The sequence below is a fragment of the Pleurodeles waltl genome, chromosome 1_1 (assembly GCF_031143425.1).
Source record: "Pleurodeles waltl isolate 20211129_DDA chromosome 1_1, aPleWal1.hap1.20221129, whole genome shotgun sequence".
Classification (NCBI taxonomy): domain Eukaryota; kingdom Metazoa; phylum Chordata; class Amphibia; order Caudata; family Salamandridae; genus Pleurodeles; species Pleurodeles waltl.
The window spans coordinates 413,733,572-413,748,707 of record NC_090436.1 but is presented as its reverse complement, the minus strand read 5'-3'; the positions used below and the strand labels follow the sequence as shown (position 1 = coordinate 413,748,707).

At 42.7% G+C, this 15,136-nt stretch overlaps 1 protein-coding gene across 4 annotated transcripts in view; it reads right to left on the bottom strand.

The window, feature by feature from the left end:
* Window positions 1-15,136, bottom strand: part of FAM169A (family with sequence similarity 169 member A) — a 352,302-nt gene that overhangs the window by 234,650 nt on the left and 102,516 nt on the right. For all 4 annotated transcript variants that reach the window (XM_069223847.1, XM_069223831.1, XM_069223821.1 and 1 more), the window contains exon 2: window positions 4,162-4,299. In XM_069223847.1, the coding sequence (XP_069079948.1) occupies window positions 4,162-4,299 (138 nt within the window). The remainder of the gene's footprint in view (window positions 1-4,161; window positions 4,300-15,136) is intronic.

The window sequence follows — 15,136 nt, the reverse complement described above, 5'->3', positions numbered from 1 at the left end:
CTGGCATTTTAAAATGGTAATTGACCTGTACATGCTTATGCTTGCTCACATTATCCTTCCTCTGTGAGGTTTATTCAAAGTCCTAAAGAAATGCTGGCTTTAAAAGTCTGATCAGTTCACTTCAGGAAACACTTTGGGCCAGATTTACTCTTCGTTCAATGGAACAAGGCCACTTGCTGTGCTGTGCTACACTGCGTGAAAGGGGGAGAACAGATATGTGCCATATTTCTGCTCTCTCCCATCGCTCGCACACTGAGTGCTGCCTAGAACAAATGCAGGCAGACACCCTTGCTCCAGGTACAAGGGTGCCTGTGTTGCGGGCATGAATGTTTTTGTGCAGGAAGGGATACCATGCTCTGCGTCACATTACTTTGTATTTACTAAAATAAGTGAAGCTACACTAATTGACTTTGCATGGTTTAGTAAATGCAAAAAACGATTTTGAGTTGGGGCTGCACCACACGAATGACACATTCCTGATGTAAAGTCTCATTGATCTGTGCCTCTGTCCTTCATTTTTATTTTCTTCTTGAGCCTAAAACTCAAAGCAGGGTTCAGCAAGAAGAACATCACAGAAAAACTGATATGTTCAGTGTCTGGTTGGTTGACATAGCTCCCAAAGTTACTTATTTTCATGTGCTTATAACACAAGAATATCAAAAACTGACACAAACCAATTGTGTCACCTATTGGTACCCAATTAACAATTTTTTAATGGTAAAAACATTACATAAGCCATTAAATAGCCTCTTGATCGCGACGTACCAGGATTCCTGAAAGTGCCTATAAATATGTATTTTCAATACAAACACTGGACTCCAACAATATACACAGAAGTAAGTATGCATACAATTGTGAATGGGCCCTTATTACACTGTGAATGGTAGCCAGCTGACCATTCTGAAAATGTGCAATGAAATGAGCAGTCAGGTCTGAGCCAGTTTCACACAATGCTTGGCTGTACCCACCCGGCATGGCTTAATGTTTTTGGGTCGTGCTCTATGCAAATGACCTTCACCCACTCCCACTGCATTCACTAAATGCCTAAAAGTCATTATTATGGCCGAAACAATGCAATTTTGCAATTTTTAGGTCGAGCATAAGGCCTCTTGTATACTTTTAGCATACTTACTGCGGGCTTAAAGCCATTCCATTTGTTTGTTTAAAAAAACTTGCTTGCTAGTACTCAGTCATGCCTCTTTGTCCCTCCTTTTTTTCTTTGGGAGCAGAGACCAACTACTGTATAATTACACTTTGTCCTGTCTATCTCTTCTTTAGGGGACTTTTTTTTCTTTGTTTCCTGCTTGTGTTCGGCAAAGCTTCAGTTTTCATTTGCAAAGCATTCTTGCTCTCAGCTTAGCTTTTCTGCGAACAAGGCTGTAAATCATACTGTTGTCTTCAAGCCGAGTGTGCCTACGTGCAGTCCCCAGGGTGGGATGGAGGAGGCACACTTGTTTATTTAATGACTTGTTTTAATTTTCAAGGCTTTACATGAGTACCAGCTATATTACACAAGGACATATTCATTTTTTGAGGCACAGGGAGATTAAATGATGCTGAGCAATGCCATGACTCGAACCTGGGTCCTCAGTTCCAAAGTTGGCAGCTCTAGTTCTTGAGCCACTCCTTTCACCTGCTGGGGCGCATGAGGCACTCCAGCTCCTCTAATTGTTGCAGCGTGGCACACCGTGCTTTATGTTTAGATATCGCGGCCGCGCCATTACAATGTGCCCAAACCACAGAGTCCAGATTGCAGAAGAATAAAAAAAAAACACAAGTAAAAAACACATGCAATTTCCAATGTCGAGAGCTCTAACTTTAAAAAAAGCAAGACATTGCATTGCAGGAGGATGCAGTATTCATCCTGCGGTCACCAGGATCGTCTGTGCTATTATACAGCGCCAGAGGTCCGATGATCCCAGTGGTCACAGGATGAATGCCGCAGCCTCCCGCCATGGTGCTGTGCGATCACAGAGCAGCTGCTCTATTGGCGCCGGAGGTGGGATGATCCTGGCGCTCACAGGTGTAGTTTTTTTTATCAAAGCCTTACAATATTGCCACTGCTGATACCACCTTGCCTGTAGTTGGTTGTTTAAAATTTAACTTAAAACAGAGCTACCTCTTTTACACCTGGACATACATGCACTTCCAGTTCTACAGCCGTGAGAGGTGACAGAAATGAAGACTGCTCCAATTCCACCCCAGTAGACAGGGGGCGCAAGTGCTGAATATGTATCAGGGTTGTACATGGTCTACACACAGGTTCTGAGGGGGACAAGTGAAAAAAGCCAGCTTCTGTTTCCTGGATGAGTAACACTGCCAACACTTTAGAAGGGGGAAATTCAGCCCTGCAGGCTTCTACATTTCTTTTTCACCAGATGACCGGATTTGCCGGGACAGACCTGTTTTTTCACCAGCTGTCACAGCAGATTTCAGTTAATTTAGCTCATGTTCCGGTTTTTAAATTTTTAAAGAGAGTCGCCTGAAAACGTCAAGAAGTGATTTTTTTTGTTTTCCAAACCAGAGATACTAAGCATATGTTATCAGAAAGCTATTTAATTAGCAGGCACTACACTGGCTTTAAAAATGGCATTTGATTTATGTTCTTAGTGCCTCTTCTGTAATTCTGGGCTGATGAGAGCTGTCATTCTGTGCACTCGGTTGAAGAAAACTTGTTGTCCTTTTTCTATTTTTGTAAAATGTCCTGGTTTTTGGCTTTAAAAGTCTGGTTAACCTATCAACACAACACCCATATGTCATGCTTGGGTCTTCACTCTGAACATGATTTACTATGAGACCGCGCAATCCATGCAGTTTTGGGCCCACATCACTCAGCTGGCCTTGGTCCCTAGGATACAGTGATAACTGGTGTTTATCCAATGGGACGGGTACCTGGAAAGGAGGACCTTTGTACGCCCTGATGTTTCTATAGCTCAGGTCTTGTTTGGGCCACATTAAGAAGCCGTGCGCATTAAAAAGGGAGTTTCTTGTGCATCTTTGCACTCGCTCCCTCCCCTCTCGCTGCACCCGGTCCCCATTACCAGGGCGAAGGGAGCTGATCTGTTAGACAGCACCCCAAAGCACTGAGGGACTGGACTGTTTGTGGGCCAATAAACATGTTTATGGGACACACTAGATTCTTGGTGGGCGTGCACAGACGCAATACCCAGTAAACCAGCATTTATTTGAGGAATAATTACTTTTAGAGCACAGACACCAAGGGAGGACACCCTGTTAATGCATCTTTCTAAAACAGGACCGTTTACGCCAACTTCATGTACTGAACTCAGTGCCTTGCAAACCGTAGGGAGTCTCTGGCTTAATGGGGAGTTTTGTTATGGTATGATTTACTCTATTTCTGTATGGGTCATTATGTCATTTTTGACACCTTTTATTTGCTAGGTTATGGTATCCTGTCTGACAGTTTGTTGTGTTGGGCTTGGGATTCGCCGTGCAGTGCTAAGGTTTTCCAGGGTATGTTCAGTTCTATGATGCCAAGGTTTGGCAGGTTATACTTGCCTTCTCTAACAAATAATGGCAATATTTTCGTTTTTTGCTGCAACTAGACGAAAAGGGTAAATAGAAGTGATTTATTTATATGCAGGGCCACTGGAATTTTGTGGCAGAGAGGACCAAATTATACAGCTGGGTTGACCAATTCGTGTGGCAAGAAAAGTCCAGTTATGCATTTGCAACGCCAATAGCTCTAACTCAAGCAAATAGGAAACCTATTGGATTGCAAATGCCTGTTGTATAGATATTGCCATTTTGATTTCTGCTTGTGTCCTGATGTCAACCGTTCCTGTTCCATCATGCCTGCCACCTGTTTCTCTGTTGTCTCTACTCCATAGCATGTTCATGCACCTAAACAAAGTGGTACCCAGGAGTTCTGTTAAATGATGATATCTGGTGGTCAATCACCCCTACACTGCCCTTATTTTACCCACATTATGTCTCGGCTGCCCCTGCTCTACACACGCTGCACTCCTGGCTGCACTCCTGGCTTGTGTGTCCCCGTCACATTCTATTTTTCTTCTGCCTGGTGTCTCTCGCTCTTTTCACTGTTTGCACTACAGTGGTGTTTTACTGTTTAAAGCCAGTGTTGATTGGGGGAGGCTCTACAAAAACAGGCTAAAGCATTAAAAAGAATGTGCATCTTACATCGCTTTTTCCAGGAGTAGAAAAAAACTCTGGATTCCCCGGGTCTCCAGAGCGCAGGTCAGACAGGTAATCTTCAGCAGAGTTCTCCAGATCTTCATGACTGCAGTCATCCAGTATGTCAACCGGGAAGGACATCTCCTAAAAGAAATTCAAAATATACAGCTTGATTAGTCAGGTGTACAAACTGGGTGCTACAACGTAGGATCATTTTCGCTCAGTAGCAAAAGGGATGAGTTTTTCAGAATGCAAGCCTGCGTTTCAGTGCATCTCAGCTCCAGTTCCATGAAGAGGCTCTTAAATTACTCTTTTATGTCATGGTTTCATTTTCATTGGGCAATTTCTGTGGCATGTGTACACAGGGCTAATAGTCAAACAAAACGTTTTTTTGCAGTTGTGTTTTTTTAATAATTTCTTGATGTTGCATTTCATGAAGTTGTGCAAACACTTATAACCATCTTCAACCCCAAAGACCATTCAATGAAGAGATCTTCCATATCCAGTTCATAACGGACTTGGCATTGAACACTATCCCATCTACTTTCTTTAGCACACGTAGCTGTTTTGGAATATAAACATATTTGAAATGTCAATAACATTTCTATTATTACAAAAGTCCATCATGATACTGTGATGCCAGAAAAGGGAACTGAGGTTGTGTGTCGACTGCGTGGACTTTCACAATCAGTTCAATAGCTGGTGCTCCTCCATCTTCACCAACCCACATCATCTGGTAACAATGGGGAGGTTGATCTCCCGTGCACTCAAAGTGTATTGTGGTGTTCCCCAGACAACGATCTTAGTTCTTGTATGTTCAGTATCTACACTGTGCATTTAGTCTTCAGGCATATGGGAGATTCTGTTCAACGTTACAAGATGACAATGTAATCAACCTGAAAACCTCTACACACTGAAGACAGTTTCACGGAACTCCTTTCAAGAGAAATGCAATGCTTGGATGTCATAAAAATTTCTAATAGCAAATCCTCAAAAACAGATTTTTTTTCACATCACCTCCAGTCAGAAACATATTAACCTTATGATTTTGAACACATTCAGAACAGAAGACTTCTCAACGCCCTGCTTCCCCACGGTAAAATGACTGTGTTTCACCCTAGGTCTCCACTAACTAGACACCAACCAGATGACCGTTGACAAAAGAACCAACCCCATGCCTCTTCCATTACAAAACGCAGGCAAACTCCCCTCTTCTGCCTATTTTCCAATCAATGCCTCTTCTCACGCTAATCCAGTTGTACAGCGCCTTGTTTAATGACTCAGATTTGCTTTTCTTAGCAACTGAGATCTGAAACATATTTCATCACGCGACTTTCAAATCCTATTTTGAATTGTTTCGAGTGAATTTCAACTGACTCCTACGTATGGGGCCCGAATTCTCGCAGTGGTATGGGTGCACTCAACAAAGCTTTTAAATAAATAAGTAAAATGAAAATCTACTAAGGCATTTCCGTGTAGTTCTAATCTTAATACAAACTGAGTTTATGATTTACACATATTTGACTAGAAACAGAATACGATCAGGAAGGCAGCGTCAGTTAAGCCAAAGGGCTAAATTTTGACTATTAAAGATCCATGTACTCACACGATAACGTTACACCTGACAGAATATTAACATACACTAGAAAACACCAACAGAAGCTGAGAACGTGGACTACTTTTACAAAGACCTCCAACACATCCTCTTTGAATCAAGGAAGATGTACCTAAAGGTTAGAATACTCTAGGTTTGGTTAGCAAAGGCACAAAAGGTTATTGTATACTCAAAACAACAGAATGGAGCGCACACACTTGCTTTGCATTGTAGACAGTGTAGTTGTGTATCACAGGATGCATCATTTCCGACTTGGTTATATCCATGCTATGTGTCAAAAGGCCTGAGCATGGTCCCTGCTCTTGCCAGGGTGCGCGCCAAAGTATCATTCGAGTCTAGCACATATCTGAATGGGCCGTTCACATCTTGCCAGAAGCGAATCATAGCCACAAGGTATTGCCGTACCACTCAAGGAGGCATGTGGCATTGCCCAGACAGTTCGAGAAAATAGTTTAAACCCCAGCGGGTCAATACAATTTAACTTGCCATCCGGATGTGCAGCAGAAAAGCTGTTTGGAGCTAAGTTTCACTGAAAATGCGTGAACCACTGTTTCTGGAGAAGAGTAAGCCAACAAGAACTTTGGGCCTATCAATGCAGGCCTGTCGCGTCTGGTAATCTGCCTCCGAACTGCAGAGCATCCAGCAAAGCAGCATATGCAGCAAGGATTTCATTGAAGACCGAAGATGCTCCAGCGCCGCAGAAGACAGGTGACTGTAAGATAAGCAATATCCCCACTATTAGACTTTTCATCCTCGGCGTGGTCTCCCTTAACTTTTTGCCTCTGTTCCCCAGGTTGTTGATGTGTGCTGGACTCTGATTTTGCTGTTTTTGTTACGCTGGGCACTTTACCACTGCTAACCAGTGCTAAAGTGCAAGTGCTCCTTTACAAAATGTGTGTGTAATTGGCTTACCCATGATTGGCATATTTGATTCACTAGTAAGTTCCTAATAAAGTGCACTAGAGGTGCCAGGGCCCGTAAATGAAATGCTACTATTGGGCCTGCAGCACTGGTTGTGCCACCCACATAAGTAGCTCTGTAATCATGTCTCAGACCTGCCATTGCAGTGTGTGTGTGTGCAGTTTTAACTGTAAATTCGACTTGGCATGTGTACCCACTTGCCAGGCCTAACCCTTCCCGTTTCTTACATGTCAGACACCCCTATGGTAGGCCCTAGGTAGCCCCAAGGACAGGGTGCAGTGTATGGTTAAGGTAGGACATATAGTAATGTGTTTTATAGGTCCAGACAGTGAAATACTGCTAACTTCGTTTTTCACTGTTGTAAGGCCTGTCCCTCTCATAGATTAATATGGGGGCTACCTTTAAATATGATTAAAGTGTAGATTCCCTTTGGGAGCGGATGGACATGTGGAGTTTGAGGTCTCTGAGCTCACAATTTAAGAATACATCTTTTAGTAAAGTTGTTTTTAAGATTGTGTGCTTGAAAATGACACTTTTAGAAAGTGAGCATTTTCTTGCTTATACCATTTCTGTGACTCCGTCTGTTTGTGGATTCCCTGTCTGGGTCAGTCTGACAGTTGGGCTGGTTGCACCTCACACTAGACAGTGACACAAAGGGAGCTGGGGTGTAGTCTGCGTTTCCTGATGAGCCATCTGTGCTATGAGGGAGGGGAGGAGTGGTCACTCACTCCTGAAAGGGCTTTGCCTGTCCTCACACAATGCAGTCTCCAACCCCCTGGTGAGTGTCTGGGGCCTAGCCTGGGCAAGGCTGGATTTCACATTCAAGAGAGACTTTGCTTTGAAGTAGGCCTACTTCAAAGGAGAAATTGGGTATAAGAAGGGTACCCAAAACCACAGACTTTAGAACACTTCTGGAAACCAAGAGGAACCTCTGCCTGGAGAAGAGCTGAAGAGCTGAGGAAGAAGAGCTGCCCTGCCTGTGACTGTGCTTTGTGGAGCTATCCTGCAGTTGCTGCTTCTACCAAGGTAAGAGGGCAAATACTGGACTTTGTGTGCCTTCCATCTTGATAATAACTCTCCAAGGGCTTGATTTAGAGCTTGCCTCCTGTTGCTTGAAGTCTCAGGGACAGCAAAGAATTCACTCTGCCAGCACTTGGAGTCTCTGGAGAGACTCCTACGCCCTGTGGTGCCCATCCAGTTCCTGGGACCCTGAAAGGAGAAGCTGGCAGCCTAAGAGGAGGAAATCCACGCACAGAGAGCCGTGGGGGGAAAAGAACGACGCAACTCCGATCTGAGGCAGGAGAAACGACGCACAGCATCGTTGACGGAGGCTGGGAGATCACAACCCGCACTGCATGGTTTTCGGATAATCGTGCGGCTGGATTTCCGACGCAAGCACCAGTGGGTGTGTAAAAACAACGCAAAGCCTGCCCGGACCCGAGAGTGCTGACCAGATCGACGCATCGCTCTCATGCAGATAGAAGGAACGACGCGCCAACCCTACGAAAGAAGAAATTACGTAAGGTCCCGCTCTTGAGTGGAATCGACATATCGCAAGCCCTTTTTGATGCACACCTGCCCGTGTTGGGTTATTTTTGACGCACCCAAGGTACTTTTTTCACGCTAACAGTGTGTGTGCTCTAAACTACATAAAGACTCTTTTTGCTTTTTATTTGATAACTTAACTTGTGTATTGTGGATTTTTGTCGTTTTGGTTTTGTTTTGTTAAGATAAATATTTCCTATTTTTCTAAACAGGTGTTGTGTCATTTTGCAGCTTCTTCATTAAGTTACTGTGTGTGTTGGTACAAATATTTTACACCTAGCACTCTGAAGTTAAGCCTACTGCTCGTGCCAAGCTATCAAGGGGGTAAGCAGGGATTAGCTGAGGGTGATTCTCTTTTACCCTGACTAGAGTGAGGGTCCTTGCTTGGACAGGGGATAACCTGACTGCCAACCAAAGACCCCATTTCTAACACCCACATTTATTCACTTATTTTATTTTCTCTTCTGGGAAAGGTTTTCTTGTTGGGGAGAAGTCCCACCACCTACACTGACATGAGATTTAGTGATGCGACCTTTCCTTTTTCACAGTGGAAAGGAAATGACTCGCTTTTAAAACAGAAAATGTACATACACTGTCAAGGTTAGAAGCGCCTGGATGTTAGGGATGTTCATCACATTTGAAATGGTGAGTGGTGGGAGCGCTGAGGAGGTCTTTAACGATACAAGGGATAGACGGCTACAGTATGATTGAAAATATGATGGCATTTAATGTGCTAGGAATTATGACTAATTATAGGCCAACATTTCAGCATTCTGCTTGTTCTGGCTAAGGTGAAGGAGTATGCAGTGAAAAGGTGGCCATGAGAGAGCAATTTATCCTTCGAGTTGCAGTCATACAGTAAAGTACAAACAGAGTTGGCAGATGAGGGTGGTCTGTTATTTAGAAGTGACAAGCTGGTCCCACTGAGAACACTCAGTAACAGGATGTTGAGTGGTTGGTGATGATGGGGACCTCGGTATCATACCCAATAAAAAGAGGTTAAGAGGGCTGAATTGGGGGCCACCAATTGACAGAGATATACAGAGATGTATTTACAAAATAACAAGGGACTTAAGTGCAGAACCCCACTCATGACTAAAGTTGGAAGTCCAGGGAGAGTATGGGAAAGGGTGTGCATTGATTGAGGCTTTTCAACATGCTTCCAGAGAATCAACAATTTGCCACTGTACTACTAGACAAGTTGTTCATGTGGCTGGATGTGAGGTTTGTACGTGTTAGAAACACCAAGAGCGTGATTACATTCCTAATATTTTTGTAGGGAAGGTTTCCCTTCGAAGTTGGTATCTGACAATGTGCTCCAATGAAAGGGAGGTCAGTGAAAACTGCAGTGCAGTGAGATTATCAGATGGTCAGAGGTGAAACTGTGCTCGTAGGGTGAAGCTGACTCGCTGTAATGAACTGTCAGAGTGGCTCCAGGTACTTCGAGCACGTCTGGCTTTGCACCCCGAAGCTGGGCTAAGCAGAGAGGGGCCAATGAGTTATATACAAGTTTAAGACCTAAATTCTGATTGGATTTTTAATTTTGCTAATTTGCCACATTTTGTTAGTGGGTCGGTCCTTAATAAGTAAATTAACAAGGTGACGCGTATAGGTCGGTAAACCTTTTCATTAACATGGAATATCCTAGCTATGATGTGACCATAGTTCATAGTAATCAATCCATGAAAAATAATAATCATTAGACAAATTCATTAATCAATAATCAATAAAAGCTAATAAGCATCACACCATGACTTTTCAGCCATGAATAACCACACCTCAGTATAAGTTTTAACAATTTTTATTTCCCTTTAGTCACAATACTAAGTCATGAGAGATTAATTCAAACTCAATTCAATTACATGTAAGAACAGTATTTCTTAGTTAGAAGACACCAAAGACATAATCTAATCAAAGCTTGCATCAAAATACACACTAGACCATTAGCGCAGATCAATAAAAGTATCAAATCTAATAACTCAACTATATCCATAAAGTTCAGCAAAACAGTCCATCAATTATTTGTCTCTGTAATCTGTCAGTCGTTATGTAAGGAACCCTCCTCCAACCCAGATTAGCATCAGCATGTGAGGCTTCATGCAAAACAATTTAGGAACAAGAATTTAGAAAACATCTAGCTAAAGAGTACTACTAAGACAGCGCAGTTGGTAACTAGAAAGGAAAGGCACAAAATTGCAATTTCAGTCATATTATCATATCTACCTATCCACGGTATGAGTCAGCAACAGAGTCAGTCTTCGTCCTCAGGTCATCAGTCGATCAGCATCGCATCAGGCTCTCAGTCAGAGACCATGAGCCCAATAACAGAATCTCGAGTCTTTTCTTCTCAATATCGCATCATAAAATCAGAATAAGGTCTGAGATCTTTTCCCTCTGTCACGTTGTTATATCAAAGTCACCCAAACTATCCCCCAATTTCCAATTGGTCAATTAATCATACATTATTACTCTGCCCAATAGGTTAACCGTTCCAAATCTATGAATTCTAATATTTTACAGTTCACATGTCGTTGATTGGTTCGCTTTACGATTTTTTCATCATCCGGCTAGTCAGGTATCGAAAATGTTGCTTCTTCTTCTTAAGTCAGTGTCTTCATTGTTCACGTCCTGGGAAAGTATATCTCATACATGTTATACATAAGTCGATACAATTTTAGAGACATCATCTCCTGTCCATCGGTTCCCATAGAAAACTTCGACTGAACATTGTATTAAAAAAATGAGCAGTTCACGGTTAGTTCATTTTGTCAGCATTTTCCATTAAACGTTAAGAAATACAGCTTCTGCATGAGGCCTGGCAAGACTAGGCCAAGACACTCGCTAAGTTAAGGCCTACAATTAATAAGTAAAGACATAAATCATAACTCTCAATATGACATATTATTACATTAATGTAATACATTTTCAATATTTCATATATATTAATCATTCTTTTAGTGCATTTCGTGAACACTGGTGGCCATTCTTCGAGGTCACCATTTCAAACGTGCACATTATTTTTCTACATTATTTTATTCCTACCAATTTCATTACGCAAAATACATAAACATTCATTAGTAATTTCTAATTAAGACATCTGCGTTAACATTGTCCTGCGAGCTGTTACCACTTTTTGTTTGTGTGGAATGTTTTACCAATTCTTTTGATATCTTTGTTTCATTTTCCTTTTGTTACCTTTTGTTGGTCGGTCCATGCCTTTATGTTAGTGATTTGGGGCCGTGGGAGGTGTGTTATGCCCTGCCTAGCCTACAGTACCATCCTCAAACAGCGCTGTGGAATACAGATCTGTGTGAGGTAAACTTTAGCAGGCAGAAGAAAACAGTGGGGTGAAAAGGACGGTTTATGTTGACTGCGGTTGCCCGTGTGACTGACCCTTTTCTCCAAACCATTTCTATACTAAACCAGTTATTCTTGCCATCCCTTCCTCTGCTCAGTATCTAATAACACTTTTCACTCCTTGGGCGGAAATGTCCACAGAGGGCTATAACAGTCATAAATGAATACTGTCAGTGATATCATCTTTAGTGATACTGCTATTATGTCAGTTATTAGATGCAATAATATTATTCCTAACATAATAAATACCTTTTTCCCTAGCACCCGAAAAATTTAAATTCGTCCCAACATTTAAAAAGGTAAACGGCTTTTAAAGTTATCAAATTGCGTAGGTGTCTGGCATAAGCATTCGCGTGTGTGCATGCACAGGTACGTGTTTGTGCCTGTATGTGTGCTATGAAATTCGGAGTCACAAAAGAAAGCCCATCTCTATTCTAAATTCATCTACCGTGAGCTTCCGTGGCTTGCATGAATGTAAACCTGTCAGGTCAAATTCTTGTCAGGTTTTGTGCCCTACCGTACATTTTTATGAGCCACTGCTCTGATTGGCTGGGAAATATTCCAGCTGAGTGAGCAGACCCGATGTAGCCTTGAGCAACCCAACTCATCAAAGGCGCTCAAGCTGAACGGAAATTGATGTGGAAAAGAATGTCCAACAAAAAAAAAAGAAAACGATGAAAACATTTGCCTGTATACAGAGATGTTTGTTATCCTGCGATTGTAACCGAACGCTACCTCAGTAAACGTGGTGTCATCATAACACTTCATGCACAGGCCCGAAAAAAATCAGTAGGTATTTACAGTAAAAAAATACAAATTGTGCAAATTGTGATGTGTGTCTGGCAAACGGAAAGCTGCAGCCACTTGGCTGTTTTCGCCGCTTTATTTTTATTGTTTAATATAATGATGTGAAAAATAAAGTACATCCTTTGAAGACTCCGTGGCTTTGCATCATTAGACATATCTGAACTTTATCTAGTCTTCACAAGCCCTATAAATCAATACATCGAACTGCAGGTGACAAGTAACACACATACATTTCAATCCGAAAATATTTGTTAAATATTAGATGCATATTGATGTGTACTAGATAGGCCTGTTTCTTCTTTGAGGTCACAGTTGTCTTTTTGGAAACCTTCCCTCTCTCAGCAGCAGGACGGAATGCGTTGATAACAATGGCAATGCTTCCCCAGCCGTATCCGTCTCGTGTTCGCGAAACTTGTTTTTCTCGGAATCTTGACGCTTTCTTAGGGAGTTGGTATGGGACAGCAGCAGACGTACGGCGGTGTCAACTGAGCTTAGACTCACTACTGAACAGGTGGCCTGGGTTATCCAAACTTCGAACCATGCCTTGTTGTGCAACTCCACTGGTTTCTCAATGACTCTCGGGCCAACGGTTAGAAGAAACTGCAACTACACAGGTCTCACTACAAATCGAACATTAATGTGAGCTCCTCGAACTTACACAAAGGTCAGGCGAGGGCTGCATCCCTCAAGACACATATACGCTGCTAATGGAAGAAGCCTCAGGATCACACCGAACTGCCTACGCCTCAGCTCTCCGTCAGCCGGGACTACCTCAGCATCAAGGTCATCTTTGGGGACAGACGTCACAGGTCACTGTCACTTATGTGAAGCGGGTATCCCAACACTTGGTGATTTATTACAAGATAGCCAGTTACTGACGTTTGACACCTTAGTCGAATACAATATGACAAGAGGTCGATTCCGAACATACAAGGTAGTGTCTAATACCCTCCCGATGAATTGGAACGTTTCACATGCCCAACAAAAGATACACACCTTAGTACAAACCTTATTGACAACGGGAATTACCAACCGGCTAGTAGAAATTACTGGTCGCAAAAACTTAGAATTGCAAAAAATTGTGGCTTGGGACTTTTTAAACATCCTGGGGTACATGGAGCATAAGCCCAGTTGACTGACTTGATCCTTTCACTAGCTAAAAAATATCTCTGTGAGATTGAAAGATAGTGCTCTTTGGAGACCATCTGCATGGTCAACCGCTGTCACCATGTGGGCTGAGGTGGAGAGTAGAGCTCTTGGGAGGACGTACTGCAAGCCTAGAAGAGGTATCCAAGAATGTTTCCAAGCCACAATAATTTCCCACCCCACACTAGAACAGAGTAACTTCTTGCACAGAAATGGAGCGTACTTGGGATCCTTGTATGCCTCCATTATTTCTACTCTGTGTAATATTTTACAGTGCCTTAACTGCTAGATTGCTGTGAGAAAGTGGGTTGTTATTGAATAGTGGTGGGGATGGGTGACCCCTGTTCAAGCAACAGTCACAATTGCCCTCAGAGTGAACCACAAGTCACTAAATTAACCTGTGTTTAACGCTCTGGTAGTTTGGCACAAAAGCAGTCATGTTTAACTTAGAGGTAAGGTATTTATGCAACATACAGACAGTGCTAAAGTGAAAACACAATACAGAGAGAGCTCATGTCAAGTTAGACAAAATAGAGTACATTTTAATAAAATATTTGACACCAAAATGAAAAAATTCCAATCAGTAGAACCGGAGTTTGGAATTTTTAAAGTTTAAGGTAAAAAAATTAGTCCCTAAAAGATCAACATGCCAACCGGAGACAGCTAGTCATGGAAGACCAGGTCAAAGTAGAAAAATGTAGCCAACAGCAATGTAGTGCGAGTCCAATACAAAAAGTGGATTGGCCCCAGTCAGTGCTTTCCTTTAAACTTAGTAGAAACTTGGAAGAAAATGTTCTGAAAAGGTAAAGTTCAGCAAGGCAAAGCTATAGGCAATGTCTGTGGAGGAGTCATCATCTGCGAGCCGCTGGACGAAGTTGCAGGTGAACATTTCTTTGTTTGGACTTAGTCTCTTTTTTGGAAGTCAAAAATATCCAGTGAGACGGGTTGGAGGCTGTGACCGAGGCTGTGACCGATGATAGTTCCATGAGGTCAGATACCCCTCTGGCAAAGGACAGATGAAAAGGATTTGCTGATGCAAAGAAAGTGGTAGCGGGAGCTATTGCAAAATCAGGTCGACTGCTGATGCATCTTGGGCATATAGACAAGCAGGTTGGTCCCGGTCTACTCCTGGTTCCCAGAGCATTTTTAAGCAAACAATTCCCAAGTCACAAGTTTTGGCTTTTGGCTATCTGGACACATTTAGCACCACCACCAACTGGACACATTTAGCACCACCACCAACAGGACTAGAGGGGGTTAGAACTCACTCAAGCTGGGTCCAGGTGCGTGCTCAATATGATTGGAGCTTTTTCTGTCCCTGAGGCTCTGATCGGGAGTCCAGCCAACTAGCCTTTGGAGTCATTTGGCTAGTCCTGGGTTCAAGTGATGAAACAGGGCTCAAGAAGCAGGGAAGGCCTCTGGATGATTCCAGGAAGGCTCCAGGCAACAAAGCAGTCCTTCAAGGCGCAGCAAAGCAGTCTCGTGGAATACACAGCAAAAAACAGTCCAGTGAGAGTCCTTCCACAGGTCCAGAAAGTGAACTGAAGAGTGGGTTTGATGGTCATATTTTTAACAGGGCTTTCTTTGAAG